Raw genomic sequence first — 19381 nt, forward strand, 5'->3', positions numbered from 1 at the left:
AGGAAAACCCTTTTCCGGCATAAGCGAAATGAACAAAAAAGCGGAAAAACACCAAGCGTTTCTATCTCTTTTGCACACACCATTTATTTCGTTTACACTCTTGCATCTCGTCCTTTCGCCCTTCCCCCTCCCCCTCTTTCTCCTCTTTGTTTGTAGTCACCATTCAACTGTAATTACTTAGGTAGACCCGATCCGAAACGATACGGGATATAAGCCTCTTTCCAGAGCCCAGCGCCGTCGACAGAGAAAGAAAAACTTTGAATTTTCTTTTAATTTTTCATTGTTAAATTGCCATTTTAAAGGGGGAGGACGCGGGGGCAGCATGTGCAAGGATGCGCCAAACAAAGCGGAGAGAGAGCCAAAAAAGAGAAGCAAGCCAAAGCAAAACAGAAAACCGAGGAAAAAGACAAACAAATTGAAACTTTATACAGTTGGAAAAAGTTGGGCCGAGCAAATCAAACCAGAGAAGGACCCGAAAGGGTTAACAAATCTGCAGTGGGAACCGATTTTGATGTAGGTCAGGCCAGGGCAGCTGGGAAAGATTTAACCAAATTTAATAAACCCACGGCCCAGTATCCCAGTCAGTGAAATTGTTTGGCAACAAAACAATTTGCCATTTCTAACTGAGAGCCGAACAAAGAAAACTCATTAGAAGAAGTCTGCCAAATGTTTTTGCCAAATTGCAAAAATGGCTAAAATGAAAGTTTGCAAACATTTTCGATTGTGTTGCGGCTCGGCTAGCCGCGAAAGTTTAAAATTAATTTAATAAACCCGAAACCCGAGCTATATCCCACATTTCACAAAAAGCCAATTAAGTGGGGCTTTGGAAAATATGCACCAAAATATGCTCAAATATTCTAATTCCAATCGTTTTTTTATTCCAATTCATTTGCTAAATTTATGTTTAAATAGCGGACAACGGATAGATACATAAATGAAACCGTAAATATAGTTGTTAACCACTGAACTTTGTAGTCCTTGTTTGGCTTAAACCTTAAACACCGTTTTTTGTTGAGCAATTGAACAATGTTTACCGAAAATTAAATGAAGCTCCGAAAAAAACGTGAAACATAAAACAATTAGGCTTTTCCGACAAAAAACAAACAAATAAGGAAAAGCTGGTATCCAATAAAAAAACTGCTTTGGGAAAAACTAGTCAAATACATATGAGGGAAAATAAATAAATATCAAACCTTAAACAAATAGTGAGTTGTGAACCATCAGAAGCAATGTTTCTGACGTTTCGATAGGTCAGCTCTGGGCCATGTTATACTCAAAAGGAAAATAAATAAGTTGGGAAGATTTCAGTCCAGTTTCTCGACTATATGATACCCGGTACTTTTCTCTTCCAACCCAAACCTTAAGGGGTACAGTTCTACTAAAATTTTAAACATACTTGAGCTGAGTGGGGATTATTGGAGTCTAGATGCTTAATTATATAACTCAATCTCTTTATAGTCTCAGAAAGTCATCGGTTTATGGCCTCCTCCGATAATGCTAATAAAGAACAATCATCTTTTTTAGGTGTTTGGAGATGATACCTAAGCCCTATTACATACATCCACACTTATTCAATATACCCTTGCACTCCACAAGTACCGGGTACAAAAATTAAACCAGTCATCTAGAGAAATTGCACAGCTGCGCTACAATTGGGCTCTTAAATTCGTTGAAAAGAGCCAGCACTTTTTCATTGCTTGAAATTGTACGTAAAAGCCATTAAGAGCAGCCATGGAAATGCTCGTATCTAGACAAAATCTTGCAAAATAAATGTGGAGGGAAATAAATAAATATCAAACCATAAATAAATAAAAGTTGTGAACAAGCAAATGCCCTGTCCGCCGCCAGTTGGCAAACATGTCCGTGTCCGAGTCCGATTCCGAGTCCGGGAGCATTTACAACTCCAGTTCCAGCGGCGTCGGTAGTACCAGCAAAGATACAAGATACACACGTCACCATCGGCTTTATGTACTCGCTCGCACTCGCACTCGCATCGCAGCGGTAGTTGTGGTCGTGGTTTGGTACTGGGGGCTGGGGGCTGGGGCACGCCTCTTTCGCCAACAAAAATCAATATGTTGATTTGAACTTTCCTTTCAGTTCGCCCCTTTTTTTGCCATTTCTTTTTTTGCTCCTTTTTGGCCAGAAAGTTTTGCGCCAAGGAATTATCAATTTTTTCTTTGTTGCCTGCCTGTCTCTCTTGTTTTGGCCAACTTCAAAACTGAATAAAAAGAAAATTTTAAACGAAACGAAGGCAAGGCAAAAGCAGCCATTATCTGCTTACATATTTATGTGTATACATGCACACAGACGTATAAAATATACATATGTATGTCTTTCGATACATAAGCGGATATTTTTGACACTTCAAAAATTGGAATATCTCAAGAACCGAGACGACAGGCGAACAAAATGCCCTGCGTAATTTTTCATGACTCTCGCCCACTTTGGTGGATAAGGAAAGCAGAAGAAAAAAAAGACGGAGACCCATCTGGGACCTCTGAGGATACTCGTACCACTCAAAATCGGAGCAGATTGAGCTGTTGAGCCTGGCAGGGGAGACCCCGACCCAGACCCCAGCGACCCAGGGCGGGAGTTACGTAGAAACCAGCATGACAACTGAGCCTGCTCCTTTATCGCCCCTCCGTACACTTTGTGTTTGTGCGGCCTGCCACTTTTTTTTATTATTTGGCAAATATCGATAAGGACTGGGGAGCCGATAGGAAAGACTCGCCCACTGAAAGCCCTGCCATCTCAGTGTCACTCTGTATGTCTTTCCTACTTCGTTTTCCCCATATTTGGCGACAGTAAATGTTTGCTAAATATCCTCAGTAAATACTTGGCAGCTTATGTGGGTGTACAATACACACACACAATCATTCGCACATAAATAAATAAGTATCTTGTACAGTGAAATCAAGACTTACTCACAGGATTCAACAGTTGTAGTGGGTAACTAGCCACAAAGGGTCTGTAAACAAAAGACAAAAAATATTAATTTAAATTTGATTAAAATATACATATATGGAATAAATATTATGTACTTTCAAATCATAGATAATAGTATCATAACTAGGGGTACCCACTGTAGACATGATTCTTTGCAGGAAAGTCTGACAGAAGTAAGTACATGCAAATAACGCACTTTAAAGCTCGTCAGGGACCGAGAACATAATGTGCGAGAGCGTTATTAATGAATTTATGCATTCGCATTCGCAATCGAAATCCAAGGTTCTCCAAATCAACAATGGGTATGAAATCAATACGGAATCTCAGATCTGTTGGGCTTACCCGAGATATTGGTTTTTATGTTTATGTTTCTCTGTTGTGTGGGCTATGTGTCTCGGACCATTCATTAGTTTCTATTTCACTGACTGGCAATTCAATCAACTTGATCAGTTTTCAATATTAAGGCCGTATATATTTCCTGGCTCTATCTTGGGTCGGTCGCTCTGTGCATTTCTGTAGTATCCTTATTGCTGTTGGAAGGCAGTAAAGTAAATTTAGTTAACCAACCATAAAAAATTGTGTGCGCAAATGTGGGCGAGTACCACGGCTACTCTCCCTGCCACCCGCCCTGACACATTCATTCATTCCACTGGCTACGCTCTTCTATTCACACACATTACGTATACGACACATAGTTGGGCCAAAAGTTGATGATGTGGTTATAGTTGTTGCTGCCACCGCCACTACTCGGCTTCTCATTAGAGCCGCGTTCGCGCCGAAAAATCTGTAACACATAAAAGTATGCAACATGAAATGTGCTAACGACCAAACCACACGGAAAAAAATAGTTATGAATCTTAGACTTCTTGTGGTTAGTGGCTTATAGTGGTTGAGGTGCTTACAACTTTTGCAGAAACATAGTTTAGTTTCGTAATTTTAATGACATAATATTTTCGGGGCACCTTCTCCAGAGATTGAGAGCAGAACTTTAATGCCTTTTCCATTATTTTTCGTCCTGTGCAAAATCGAAAGAGAAAGCCAGAGCACTGCCGGGTGATTTCCAGATATTATCAGGAAAGTTATTGGCGGGCAGCGGCAGAAGTTGGTGCTGAACTGCTGCTAAGCATTAAATTTATGAATCCACTGCCAAGTGTCTTCTGCCACTTGGTGGCTCATAACTCGAAGTCGGCTTAGAGTCCGGGCCGTAACCAGTATCCCGTATCCAGTATCCAGTAACCAAGGCGACAGCGGCGGTGGCTTGGACAGGAAGTTACGTGACTCGTGGGTATAAGTCCGAGCTGCATTTCACCTTATTTGCTTGGGCTTCGTCGGCCATCCCGGGGCTTCAGCTAACCGGCTAATGGCTGGGCGGTCAAATGGGTGGCAAGACAGTAGAGCGAAGTGATAAATACTGGCTCAAATAGAAACGAAGTGGCTGAGGCGGGAAATTTACATTATCACGCGAGGCGGGAGCTGGAGAACTTCTGGACCGGGCCTGGACAATATAGTTATGCAAATAGCGCCACGAATGGCGAATTGAATAAATTGCGTATACGCAGCGTGGCCCTACTTAAGACACCAGACATAAATTGCGTATACGCAGCGCCCCAGACACATTGATATAAATTCATATTCAAATGGGTCCTGGCAAAGGACCAGCCCCCGAAAGAGAATAAGAAGGAAAACATTTGCACAACATTCTAGATATACTCGCGTATCTTCAAGTGTTCTTCTGTGAGGGGGGGTGTGGGTGTGCGATTGCGTGTGTGTCTCCGGCAAATTAAGGCGGGCCAAAGGAAAAAGGACAAAGGCCCTGGTAAATAGCGGAAAATGTTAAACGACCAACCGACCGACTCCCATCGACGTCGGAGGTACGCAAATTGATATTTTTCTACAACATGCAAATAACACAAGTAATGCCAGTGCAAAGGGGGCTGTACGAGGGCTGTCAGAGGCTGCCCGGGTTCAGGGGGTCAGGGGGCATGGAGGTTACGCAAATAAATGATCTGATAAGACAACAACAAACGTAAAAATTTATGCATGCCAACTAAAGCACAAACACATACAAATACACAAACACACACGCACCGGAAGGAAGGCAAGGGAAAGAAGCAGAGCCGTGGCCACGTGTAGGATGCTGTGGAAAAATGAAATAAAGTTAAACAGGATATTTCAACATTCTGAGAGCAGAGAAGCACAGAAGCAACAGCAAACAAAACAACTGAAAGTAAAAGCTAACGAGGGGCGGTGAATGCCACGACACTGGAGGTGGAGGGCGTGGCAAGGACGTTGCCAGGACACATTCCGATTCGGTGTGTTAAAATGTAATAGCAACGTTAATGAACACGAACGCAGTCGCATTCGCAGTGGAAATGGTCACATAAAAAAGGCAACGATTTGGCCCGCTCTTCTCCCCACGATTTTATTTTCTGCTCCGTTCATGGTGGGCTTTGGGTCTTGGTGTGTGGGTGTGTGTGTGTGACGCCCCCCTTTTTTTTACCCCGCCCCACAGGTTGCGGTTGTAAAACATACACACACACCAGCACACACAGTGACTGAAGGACTCAGATGCCGCACATTAGCAGGGGCGAGCAAAAAGTTAGCAAAGCCCAGGAAGTGTGCGGATGAGAGCAAAACAAATCTCAGCCACGCACGTCTTTGGCAGCCTCGTGTACTAACTTCCCCGCCATCACGCGCCTCCTCACAGTCCCCAACACCCACTCACCCACCCCCCTTCCCCCGCCGGGGTACATTGTACCCACTTTGGCCGCAACTCCACCCAATCGTCGTTCGTTTTCTTTGTTGTCTCCCCAAAAAACCAATTGCGCTGTCGCTGTTCGTCGTTGTCATCGTCGCTGTTTTGGCACTGAAAAAAAATTCTTGACCCTATAGAGAAATATAACTTAAACAAATATCTAATTTGACCATGAAAATCTTGTAATGAAAATATCGCAAAAAGATATTTTTTATTGCAAAATAAATACTCTCATCCGATTTAACTGTCATCTGAACTTTAACTAAATATTTATTTTTGTTCGAATTTTTAAACATTTTAAGATACAGTAAGATATTTTAAGTCATTTCACTTCAATATCTCTTTTAATAAATATAAAATTCTATTTAAATTCTATGAAAGCTACTTAAAGCAATAGATCTCTTTCCTATACAAGGCTCTATAGTCTTAGCTATAGAAGAAATAACTAAATATTAAATTGAAATCTCTTATAATGTTTGTTTCTATAAGATTTGATTTCTACATATGTTTAAGTAAGAAATACCTTATTAAATAATTCTCAATAAATTTGAAGATATTATCAATATAATCAATTAATTAAGATAAGTAATCTGATACCAATATAAATTTCGATTGCCATTCAATTGTTTTGAAATTCTAGTACCATCTGTAAAATGTTCAATTAATTTTAATTGCTTATCAGTTACCAAGGTCAAGGTAAACTTGTTTTTAGTGTGTCTGGTGCCATGTCGATAGCAATACTGTTGGCTGTCTCCGGCTCCGGATTCTGATTTGGCTCCCACTCGCACTCCCTCTCCGGCTGCCACTCCGTCTACGGCTCTTTCAGCCGGATTCGCGTACAACGTGGAACCCAATCGTCGCCCGATGCTGCGAGGCATGTCACCACATCGGTGATGCGTGAACAGTCGCAGTCAGTGATTGAATCACGGGCTATCCGGCGTATTAATGGAATTGGAATTAAGTTGGAAAAAAAAGTAATTTAAAGGATTGGCATTAAGGTTGAGCATTAAAGTGATGTGAAATGGCACTCCCATACACCCAATTTAAAAATCCCCACCTTAGACACCTGAGATTTAAGCTTTCGTTGTCTTACACTTGCTGATGTCCTTTCCATGCTCTATTTGAGGCTTTTAAGGAAAGCGCAACCAAAGAGGCTTATGAGATTATAACTCCGTATACTTTGATTTTCTTTTTATTTGCACCACCACCTAGGTGGGTGGTGTATACATTGTCTTTGGTAACCTGGAGCTTAATAGTTGGATGGATGAAATCCACATCCTCGCCGCACAAGGGTTCCAATTAACCACAAGGGCGAAATGCGAGCAATTATAAACTAATTCCAGTTTAGCTCAATCACAGTTTGCTCCATCACTGTGGAAACCCTCCTCCGCCACATACAGAAAGAGATGGAGCCATGGCCGGAGAAAGAGAGGTCACAAGTAAAAGAAAAAGGCGGAAGGTAAGTGGGATTTTGGGATGCGGCACTCAATGAGGCATTTTACACCATTTGGTTGGTATTTGACGAGCATCTCGTGCGCGACACTTTGGCTCTATAATGTGTCACCTTAGAACCCCACCCAACCACCTCAGCCCCCTTTATTCATTTACCCTCCCCTGGGGGCGAACGAATCCAAGGCCCAATTTCTGGATCTTAGCTTGTTGCTACTCTCATAAACATCGAAGCTTACATCGCTCGGAGACATTTTTATGTCATCCGATCCGTTAACGAATTTTCCAATAGGCCATTCGCCGGCTTCTCAATTTTCCGGCCCGAATTACCAAATTGGATGTTCAGTTGGGGTTAAGCATCGGCATCGCCAGGCAATTTATGAATACCTTAATACGGTTTATAGTCGAAATATTTACCTACCAGAGACACAAGCCGAAATGCGAGAACATCTCGGGGAAATAATAAAAAAGGGAAAATTGCCATCCAGCTTCGCAGCTCGCCAGCTCTGGAACTCGGCAGATGGAGATGTCGATGTCCCCGGTTTCCACGGGGCGGGGGCAATGAAAATAAGTGACATTAAGCAGATGAAGCAGCCTGGACAACGTTGCCAAGGGCTCCGACCAGCGGGTGGCGATGGCGACCGGGTGGAGGAGCATAAAATATTAAACGGAAAACCTTCGTAATTAAAGTGAAATGAATTTATGTACGCAAATTGAACGTTGAGGAAGTCAAGAGTCGGGCTGGGCGAGGGATGCGAGTGCTGATGTGTTCGCTTGTGTGGCTTTCAGTTGCTTCTACACTTGAAGAAACGCATTTAGAAATTATACTTGCAAAATATAAGCGTATTACATAAGAAATTATGTGTTTCAAAAATAGTTTAGCCAATCTAGTTTGAAATAATAATAAAGTTTTAAACTATTTTTAGGTATTTTTTTTCGAGTGAAATCACTGCTGATGCCAAAAGAGTGAAAAGTAGAGAGGCAGAAGTGACAGGACCCAAACACGAGTATTCGTATAATTAAGTGGTCACCCAGCTCCAGCGTCCAGGAAGCCACTCGAATTGACCAATCCGAGCTTTGGCTTTGAAGTGTGTCTCGCTTTATGCACACTTCCAGATTAAATATATGCATTAATACACTCACCCACAAGTCCTGCCAGTCCAGCTGTACGGTTTTTTTATTCCTGGCCTAATTAAAATGCAGTTAAGTATTTATTTTCTCATAATTGAGGTGGCCGGTTGGAAAAGTCAAGTTGGTCGCAAAGGGGAACAGATGGCCAATTAATTTCGAGTACACTTTCGCATGACGAAGGCTAAAGCTCTTCAGATGCCATCATATGGTTGAGTTTAGAATGCGGACTCACTAATTAGGGGATAACTATAGCCAACTGTTAGGAATTAAAGGATGTCTTTGAGCAGTTAGCAAATGAAATAAGGTTCATAGGATTAACTTTAGTTGAAAATAGTTGATGGATTAGATATATTAGTTGGATATTTATTACCTCTCATGTGGAATTATATATTATATACATATTTGACGATAACGTAATACGTTAAACGTATCTGTGTAAATCTTGAAAGACAAAAGATTTACTTCTACTGGGTTATACCTTTAATAGAAGATCTCCCTTTAAGGATTAAATTCCCACACAGAACCAAAAACTATGCCAATTATTGGATTTGATTATACGCTTCTTTGAATGTGTCTAGGTCGAACCACATACCAGACAAAACAAGATAAGAGTTCCGATGAAATCCGTTAACATATACCCATTAATTAGACGGGACCTTCACGAAATGATTGATTCGGGGGTAAACATGTATGAATAGGATTAATCAATTAACTGATTTCCATTCCGACGGACGTCGATTCATCTCCGAAATCGAGGATTTCAGAGTTCGAATGGAAACATTTCTCGAGCAGGGTCCTCAGTCAATTGGGGTAATTTAGCGACCTGCAAATTAGGGATATGGAGTAACCCTTTGAACGGCCAAATAAGATAACACGACGCTGCCACACACACTCGCATGACGGTATGTCCTTTGCCCTAGGAGGAAGAACTAGGAAAAGTTATCGCAGCCATTGGCAAATTGTCGCCATCATTTTGTGGAGGAGAATGGGCGGTGTGTGCTTTCCGGGGATGGGTTCGCTGGTGGAGACACAAAATTGTAGCTGCGGGTAACTTGAGTAGCCATTTCCACTCATTCGCATTCGCATTCACATTCGTATTCGCATTGCCAGTGGCCCCCTGGTTTTTCCCCGTTTTGCCACTTCAACTGCGGTTTCATTAGCCGCGGTCTGTGTCAACTGTTGTTGTTTCTCATGCCTCATGCCGCATGCCGCATGCTTCATGCTACTACTGCTTGGCTTCCTCTAATTTCGTTAAGTTTCGTTGCCACAACAGGAAACCATTCCAGTGTGAGTGTGTGCCCGAGTATGTGCCACAATTTTTTCCCATCCGCCGTTAATGCCTCCCCAGTCGGGTAACGAAGTTTTTGTGAGCCCGTGCACTAAACAAAACTAAAAGAAATTTAAATAAATTAATTTCAACTATAATTAAAGTGTCTTTCTACACTTATTAAAACTAAGTTTATTATTTTATGACTATCAGTGGGAAAAATGTGCTCTTGTGTTGCCAAACAAATCATCCCTTTCACTCTGAATACTATCGTAAAGTATTTTTTTAAGTGTTCATGGATCCTGCACCCCAAACCAGGCCCCTCTCGTTCTCTGAACATCTCCCGTCCCGTTCGCTAGCCGCTGTTGCCGTCAAATGCAATTAACAAAACACGCTCCTAGCATAAAGTCATTAGTTATTCCATTTCATGAATATCCTTCTCGCAGTTCGAACGCTTCGCTGAATAAGTTGGAAGTATGTGTGTGTTTTTGTGTGCGCCTGGGTGTGTGTGTGTGTGTGTTGGAGACAGCTTGGAGCATACGGAGCTATTGTAAGCATATATATGTACATATGTTAAAGCCCTAGCCATTGACCAGAATCCAAGGTCCACAGCAAAATGTACATAACAATATTATTTTGGTGGATTTTCCACAAAACGGCCGTCAGCATCAATGTTGGCCATGCTTAAGCGACACTCTCAGCCACCACCCACTCTACCACCCACCGAAGAACCCCTGCAACCATTTGTAGTCCCAACTAAATTGCCATTCAGTGTTGTACACCGTCATTGGTGTTCGTTGTCCGGCGTCACGTTGTTTGCTTTCACCTCAAGCCAAGTTTGCGAATGTTTCCTGCCTCCGCCCCTGCAGCAACTCGTGCCCCTGCCTCCTCGGGCCAGGCCAGAACCATCCCTCGCCGCCCAACGCCGCCCGCTCCCACTGCCAATTGTGTGCCCCTCAGCCGGAAAGCGTGTACGCCGGATAAACTTTTCGGCATGAGTTCTTATAGGCAAAAATGGTTTTTCAATACTCAAAGATTTATGAGTCTATGAATCTTGTACACATCCACGAGCGTGCGAGTACGTATGTGTTTGTGTGGCGACATGAAATACTGACACCCCCGTCCAGGCTCCTTCCGCTTTGCATAATCCTAGACGGCAATCCCAGCCAGCAACAGAGCCACTGGAGCAGCAGAAGAGCCAGAAGAGACCAAAAGCAAACACCACAAATTAGTCGGCATAAAACACGGACCAACGGTAAATGGATAACGGTAAAAGAAGGAGTTACACTTGGAAAAGGACTCGGGTAGATACATCTAGAACTCGAGATAGTAGAATCTATTAAACGACTCCCTGATAGTTCCCTGATGATGTCTTTCTCTAGATGAATTAAGAAAAATATTATAAAGCCAAATTTTATCTAAACCATGGCTTTATACTCCCTAGATCGTAGTCATATATTTTTTGTCGGTGCCAAACAAACCACAACAACAAATAGAAATCAAGGGAAATTCTTCTGGCATGTTTGGCAAAGTTTTCCATTTCGTTTTTTTCTTTTGAATTTTTTTTCGTTTTTATTTGGTATCTAGATTTTTGGGAAAACTTGGGGCAGCTGCCACATGGAACATGAATCAACACAGAAAGTCCTCAAAAGTTCTGGGGATGATTTAATTAGAATTCTTGAAGATGTCAACCATGGCTATGCCTCAGTCTGGTTGGTCTTCTCGCCGGCCCTGGTCCTGGTACCGGTCTCGGTCGTGGGCCTGGGCAACGTTTAATTATGAAATTTTCAAGGTGGAAAGTTGGTAAGTTGGCAGGGTGACAGGGAAAGGGGACCAGGCCCCTCCTCGAGCTATTTTGTGGTAGATTAGCCCAGGTTCAATGTGTTGAATATGGCGGCGGCGGGGTTAGGCATACCTATTGGTGTCAGTCGGGTGTTGGGTGTCGGGTTTCGGGTGTCGGATGCTGGCAACGATGTGATAAGTTAATTGAAATTAAATTTTAATTTCATAGGATAAAGTTCCCTTCGATGAGATTGCTTTTTGCGGGGCATGACAAGCTCATGAAATCAATATGGAAATGAACATTTTTATGGTAAGCTGCTGAGGGGGCAGCTTCAAGGAGAGGCCAATCAAAATGAAGACATCCCCTGGGTCTATTAGGAAAATCATTTCAGTTTCCTTTTAATGCCAAACTCACATGTCACGGCGCCGCCGAGAAAACTCATTTATACATTATGTATACGCCATGTTGAACAAATAAGATTTCAATCTGGGGGCTCTGGGGTTGCTCAAGGGTTTCACGGCCCACACATCCGTGTTAATTGCCATTCGATAGCCGAAGTATGTACATATCTCAAGTTTCTCCTCTGCAAGTCCAATCTTTCGCCCAGGAAGTCCAATACTCGACAGTCGGAAACTCGGCCTCAGACCTTCGAGTTCCAATTTTAATTATACAAATGCAAAAGCAAACGAATCCCTCAACATTGTTTGCCGAGACTGGGGATATCGATGTCAGAAATTATAACTACAAGTGTACATAATCAGCTTAGAAATCCTGTTAGAATTTTAATAACAATTGCCGAGCCCGTTCCGGGGCATCCAATCAAACTTAAATCTGTTCGTTAAATGGCCGACGGCACCCGTGGCGCCATTAACTATGCAAATAATGTGCGGGATATAGACAAAATCGCAACAAGATTAATGTTTATTGATTTTCCCGGCCAGTGATAATTTGTTACCACACCAAATTGGCCAGGACCCCAGCCAGTCGCTGAATGAATGCGATTTTTCTGGCTTACTTTTCTATTTCTTTGCAAAGCCATTCTAAGAATTTGATAAGCCCCTTCTGGAATCCTGTACACCATACCCCAGACTCCTCGAGCGAAAAGTTTTTGTGGGTATTTGCATTATTAAGTACTCGCACCCCTCCAGCCCACTTTTCCGATTTGAAGGGTGACGGGAAAAGGAAAATGGGCAACCGGCTTGAGGCTACAGGCTACCGGCTACGGAGAACCGGGTGATGGGTCGGTCATCTATTGAGCTGAAGGTGTCACAATACCGGGATTTGCTTATCAGACATCAAAGACCACCTTGCGGTGGCATCCGGTTGCCATTGCAACCCATCACCAACAAAGCAGAAAGGGGATGCCCGAAGCTCCCTCTCCAGCTTCCCAACTTCCAAAATTGTGAGCTCCATCTCTTTGGGTTTACATAAATGTTTTCGTTGGATTGTTTGTTTGTTTTCCCTTGCTGGTTTTGTCTGTTTAGCATTTTTGCATATTAATTAAAGTAAACTTTTATGAATGTGAGAATTATAAAGAAACAAAGTCTAATTTTTGGTAACTTTTTCTGTCAAGAAGCGTCTCTTATTAATTCTTATTTTCTTAATAGGGTTTTTGTATTTTTAAGCCGAACGAATTGAAATACATTTGAAATATCCTAATACGGCAGATTGATATTTGAACATGGTCCTTTTTTACTAGCTTCAGATTTCGAGTATTGTTTTTGAGTAATTGAATTGAACTTCAAGAAGCAAATATTTTAATTTCTATTTCAAATAATTAATTAAAAGGAAATTAAACATTTTTCTAGCATACTTTTCAGCGCTGCTTAAAATGCTGGCCAAATCCTGCCAAAAAACTCCTGTCGTTTATTAGAAACCTTAAAAGTAAGGACCCTCAATTGATTTTTAGGCCATTAAGTTGGTGACAATTAATAGGATGTACTTTTTTCTATCTAATGGTCAGGAATTCATCAACCGTTTCACAAAGGAACGCAAAGGACTGTGTATTTTTTGAAGATATTGATGAAAACGAAAAGGGAAGGCTAACTTGGCGGAAGCTTAAAAAGAAAGGAAATGTATTAAGAAGGGTCCATAATAAGGTTGCTTCCTAGAATTTGTTTATATTTAGGTGGACAACGGGATGGCACTCCGGCTCTCCGGACAAATGGAGGCCCCAGGGTACTGGCAGTGGGCGAGGGGAGCATTACCTGGATTTGCTTATCAAAACTTCAAAGGCCACTTGCTCCCGCAGGGAAGAAACCGAAAGTCCTAGTGCTAAGTAAACATATAAGCTTTGTCAACATTGCGCCACTTAGGTATTTGCTGTTATTCTTGTGAGTTGCTCCATTCCGCTGAAATTAGCTGGAAGTGAAAGCGAAACCGAAACCGAAACAGAATCTGAAACTAAATGAATATCGAACCGAGTGGAGAAACAAAAGCCAGAACGCAAAACAGACCAGAGCCAGCCAGACCGAAGGCAACCTACTTTTTGGGCGCAACAGACTACAGCAGATACCCGAACATTGTATGTGCACTGCAGAAAAAAAATGCTAAATATACTTAAATAAAAAAATTGTGTTTTTTAAGGATATCTATCAATTGACAGGTATCGATAGACACCAGGTATAAGCAACTATTTGCTCTATTCCTAAGATTCTTAGACTATCTTATAATTGAAGTATTTAGTTTCTTATATACTAAAATATGTTTCAGAATATAAATCCATGACAGTATAGCTTTATATTATATATTTTTATATATTTTTTATAATATTAGACCTAATTTCTTCTGAAACCAGGATAACTTCCCTTTTATATAAAGCATTAGCATATCTATCTTATAAACAGGTGTTTGAACTGCTCCATATTCTATTTAAAATCTAATATTAATATAAATCCATTACATTCGACCCTTATATAAGCTTCATATACTAAGCTTTATATTTATGTATTACAGATTCGAGACCCATTCTACGGGAACAAACTTACATGAAACTATAATTTGTATCTATGAAACCTCAACAGACAAACACCAGTTTATCCTTTAATATTTATGCCACATATTAACTCATTAATGAAAACTGACAGTTCCAAATTAACATACTGATATTGATGGGCGATTTGGTTCTTTTTGTTTCCGTGTATATATGTACAATACATTCGGTATGCGCCCAGATGAGAATGGGTTTGTCGGGCGGAATGGGGACCGTATATATGGGGGACAATTGGGCGCCCTGCGGCGGATTATTGAATTTTCCAGCGTTCTCCGGCAACACTTGGCGCCTAATGCGCTGTACCGCTTACCTTTCTTGTTCTTGCCGTTCTTTTCTTGCTGTTGCTCTGGCTCTCCTGCCCCCAAATACTTGTCGTCCTGGAGCGGCTGCTTCTGGCTTCTGGTGTTTATCAATTCACTGGCTTTGGCCAACAAATTCCAATAGAATCTCGCATAATTTACATATCTCCGAGATGCTCAAGCCACAGCGGGCCAAATGCATTAAACACGAAACATGGATGTGCGTGAGTTTGGTTTATTCGGGTGTTTTTTGTCTTTTTGTACTGTGTGTTGTGAGTTGGTGTTAGTGTGTGTGTGCAGGATCCACAGACAACGAGATGTATACCCGATTTTGCGTTTGATTTTCCTTTTTCCGTTTGGCCAAAATTCCTTTTTATTGGTTAGGAAGACCCAATTTTTGTGTCGTTAAACGAAAAATCAAAAACGGCGCGCGTGTCACTCGGCTGAAACGCACCGCGTTATCCAGTGATTTGATGACACCCACGCACTTGCAACACGCGACACACGATACCGGGGTCGAGTCGGGGGCTATGCTGGCGAAGGGATATACATGTGTATGTGTATTTGAACAAGAGTGTATAGGGCCAGGATTAAACGCAGTGACAGTCGACGGGCGACAGCAACTATGATGAATGTCAATAAAAATGATTTGGCACTCCACTGCAGTTTGAGGGGATTTCCGATTTTTTTTCTCCGCTCTCTTCACTTTTTTATAGTTTTCTGTTTTTTTTCTTCGGTCTGTTCCGAGTTACTGTGATTTAATTACAAGTCGCAGACGAACGGCAGAGCTTTTTGCTTTCGCACTTGCCACGCGAAGAATCCGTACTGAAGATACAGATAGGAATCCGCAAGTCAACATCCATCTCGCAGCATGGCTGCTGCGCAGAACACGGCTAACGGTGCAGGACACTGCGCCTGCGCCGCTCTCGCCTCTCTCCCAACACTCTCTTCGAGTCGCTCTTCGCCAGGATAAATATGTGTGAGCTGCGCTCGTTGGAATGCTATAAAAAAGGAAACGTTAGAATGAAATGAAAATGTAGCATAATTTATGACTGCATCGTCTTTTAAATAATTGCACGCACACACACCCAAACACACCTAAGACCTGCACAGACATTTGCTTACGTTTTAAATATTCACATCCACTCCATTCGGTGGAGGCCCCCACCGCCCCACACTCCGCTCTAATAGCCACATAAATATTTCATTTTTGTTGCTTTTTAAACATTTGCCAAAATTGGTTAAAGGTCAATGGTGTTTGGAGCTCTTAAAAAAGCAAACAACACTCGATGAAATGATTAGACAAGATTTATGGGGAAATTAGCATGAAAAATATTTACACAAACAATGATAAATAAACGGAGAGTTCTGCACCAGAGACAAGCTCGTAGAAGTCACAATGCTTTAATAATAATTTGTTAATCTAAGCACAAGAAACATAAGATAGTTTGCTAATCTAAGACAGCATACAGTATTACACAAACAATGGAAATGAAAACATTACCTTCATTGTTAATGAATACAACTCGTTGTGTCCACTGTACACACAAAATTGACCAATTCAAAATATTACAAATTTGATATAAAAACTTTAAATATTTTAATAAAAGTTTAATATTTAATATGCATTTAATATAGTTCATTTAATGCTCCTCATGGTTACACAATTTTTAGGAAATCACTACTATTTGGCATTATCAATGGATATACTTTAAAATTAAACATGATTTTGGAAGAAAAATGATCCGACAGGTTACCAATAAGAGATTGGCTAATGCTCTATTGTTTTTTTATGTTGATAAAAGAAGCCAAAATTAAATCAGTTCATTTGCCTCAAGAGATAACGTCGCAATTGTCATTAGCACTTTGATCTTTCGAAAGTAAGAGATTGTGATCTTGTCATATTCTAGTTTAGATACAAAATATTTTAGAGAGAATTAAGTTGCACGGCCTAAAGCTCGACGTTGTTCAGATTGGAACCCGAGGAAGTTGGCAAGTCAACGTCGCTGGGCGGAACAAAGGTGCCCATGGTGAACACGCTTTCCTGCTTAGCACTCAGCTTTAGCATCTCCGACTTTAGTTTATCCAGAATGGCGTAGTTGGGCTGATTCACCGCCGCCTTACTTTGCAGAACAGTGATCTCCTGTTCCTCCAGCTTCTTTTCCTTGAATGTTTTGATCGAGTTGTTGCCATAAAGGCGCAGCAACGAGCCCCAAGTTTGGATGTGCGGATGCAAGATCTAAAATAGAGAAAGAATCTCAATATAAGATAGCCATTCAGGAGTTTATTGGCTTACCTGTAGGATGGCCTGGGAGGCCAGCTGTTTCCCTTCCCGTTTATTGCGACACACCACTTTGGCTGTGTGCTTACCCACAGTCATTGTGAACTCGTTCTTGTTGTTCGCCGTGCGGTTGATCTCCTGGCTGATCTGAACATCACTTCCGTAGTTGCGCTGCAAACATGTCACAAGGATGGCATTGGGTGAAGGCTCGGTCGTCTTGTTGCAGAACTCAGTAACACGCGGATCCTCGATCCGAATGTCATCAAAAACCTAGAGTATATTTCAAACGTTGTATATTTATATCAATTATAACAAGTCTAACTTACAGACAAATCGCTCTGGGCTTTCTTGGCAGTTCCGCTCTTTTGATCCTTGCTGTTTCCAGTTATCTTGTCCTTAACATCGGGAATGAGTATTTCTAGAGTTATGCGTGCAGCCTCGGACTTGGCCTGCTTCTTGCTGGTCCCAAATCCAGTACCATACTTTAGATTTTTCACCGACACAGTGGCAGAGTAGGGAGTGGCAGCATTTTGCAGCTCCTTGAACTCGTAGGTGGGCTGCGTCTTTAGAGCATGCTGCACATACTCGTGCAGAATGCAAACATAGCTCTTACCATTCGGATTCATGATCCACTCCCTTCGACCGCGAGGATTCGTGGATCCCTCGCCTGCCGCCGCCAGGATAGGAAATTTAATAAGTTTAGTGCCATCGGGCAATGTTGGCCGCTGGATGTTCTTAATATGCTTGCGATTCTTGGTGAACTTTCGACGAGCATTCCAACTACGAAAACGAAGCACGCGTATAACCTTGAATTTGAATAGACTCTGGCAGTAGGAGTTCAACTGCTCCGGCGTTACAGATTCCTTTTGTGTATTTTCGTTAACTGTGACAATTTTGGCACCCGGCATTAGAGCAGTCAATGCATCTGGCTGGGCTTGGGGATCAGGGTTAGCTTCAGTGTTCTCTTTGCCCTCCACCTGCATGGGTTCACCCTCTGGGGGCTGGGCAGTATCGGATGTTGCTCCGCTAAAAGGACACACACCGGTGGCCGCGGCCGCAGCCTGTTTTTGCTGCTCCGCCTCGGATTCCTCGTCCAAGGCCCTTCTGTAGTTAAGGCAAGGAATGGCACCCAGTGGCACGGCGTGTTTACGGGCGCTGCCAGTACCCAAAAAGTATGGTCTGGAAGCACAACAAACCCTAGTCTTACGGTGCAGGAATAGCGGCATGCCGCTGTTATGGGTCACTTGAACCCATCCCTCGGGCAGTACTTCGAAGTGGTTGTGGCGCTTTTCTACAACAATTAAAAAGGTACTTGAAGAATAAGAGACGGTTTAGACAATCCACTTACCATCTAACACAGTTTTGAAGCGCTGTTCGTATTTCGGCCGCTTGGACTCTCTGAGCTCATCGGGCAACTTCTCGTCGAGCAGATTTTCGATCTCCTCATCATCGAAATCCGAGGAGTCGTATTCTTCCCCCTCGCCATCACCCGCCTCCTCCTCCTCGTCGCCACCTTCTCCTTCGCCTTCTCCATACCTGCTGCCGGTCTGCTTTTCGCTGGCGTCGTCTGGAAGTGTTGTTGATTTTGATGGTTGCCATGTAAGTAGAGACAATCGCTGTTTAGATAAGCTATTTGTTTTTAGAAGGGAAACGAGAGACAAATCGGGGAACTGATCCCCAAGATTCCAAGTATTTGGAAGGCGTAGGCTATGTCTTAGTTCTGATCATTAATCCCAGTTTTGGGACGCCGAATTAATACCTGATTTAGATGGCCAGGCCATTCGGACAATGGGTATCATGCGCATGGTGATGCTCACTGGGAAAACGAGTCACCTGCCGCTAAATTGTCCAGGGGAGAACTGAGGCTGGCACCTCATGGCTTCCCTTGGCGACCAGTTACCTTTTATCAGCCTCCAATATTTGAGGAATGATAACGGGCAGAGATGGCGAGATAAGAAATAAACACCCGTAGGGGTGGCTTTTCCTCACTCACAGTTGAACACTCACCTGACTCATCCTCATCGCTGTTGGAGCCCACTTCATCGAGGACCTGAAACTGTCGGAGCTGCTGGTCCATGGGCTCACTCTGCCGCTCATTGTCGCGAGTCTGGCGCATCTCTTCGATGGCACTCAACGAAAATCCTGCAACCTTTAACTCCTGCTCCTCATCCTCCAACCGTGGGCGTTTCCGGTCCGGGCCAGCGTCCGGTAGAGGGGGATTCTCCATTGGGAGAACTGTCTGCTTTTCGGAGCGGTAAAGGGGCAACCTAGAATGGACTAGACTGGGTAGACAACAGTTGCCGCGGGGCCAATCTCGCCAAAAACCAATACTGAGAGCATCCAAGGACTTGCAATTGATTTCTCATTGGAAGTGCCACATTGGTTAGGCCAGAGTCGCCCGCCGTATAACTTTTCTGCCACTGATCGCGAATCTTCCGGTTTCGATGAATTGTTGCTTCCGGCTTACTCTTTAGCGAT

At 42.6% G+C, this 19381-nt stretch overlaps 2 protein-coding genes across 2 annotated transcripts in view; both read right to left on the reverse strand.

Moving 5' to 3' along the window:
* kek6 (kekkon 6) overlaps nt 1-14914 on the reverse strand; it is a 43579-nt gene extending 28665 nt beyond the window's left edge. The window contains exons 1-2 of the mRNA XM_017245668.3: nt 14634-14914; nt 2929-2968 (exon numbers count right to left, since the gene is read on the reverse strand). The gene's annotated coding sequence lies outside the window, so the exon portion shown is untranslated. The remainder of the gene's footprint in view (nt 1-2928; nt 2969-14633) is intronic.
* A 1338-nt stretch (nt 14915-16252) lies between these two features.
* Nucleotides 16253-19130, reverse strand: pasha (partner of drosha). Its single transcript, XM_017245674.3, has 5 exons — nt 18911-19130; nt 18252-18470; nt 17230-18194; nt 16919-17173; nt 16253-16861 (listed from the first exon to the last, which is right to left on the reverse strand). Exons 1-5 carry the CDS (start codon nt 19128-19130, stop codon nt 16574-16576), a joined length of 1947 nt encoding a protein of 648 aa, XP_017101163.2. The 3' UTR covers nt 16253-16573.
* Between the last annotated feature and the right edge of the window lie 251 nt (nt 19131-19381).

The sequence above is a fragment of the Drosophila bipectinata genome, chromosome 3R, assembly GCF_030179905.1.
Source record: "Drosophila bipectinata strain 14024-0381.07 chromosome 3R, DbipHiC1v2, whole genome shotgun sequence".
NCBI lineage: Eukaryota > Metazoa > Arthropoda > Insecta > Diptera > Drosophilidae > Drosophila > Drosophila bipectinata.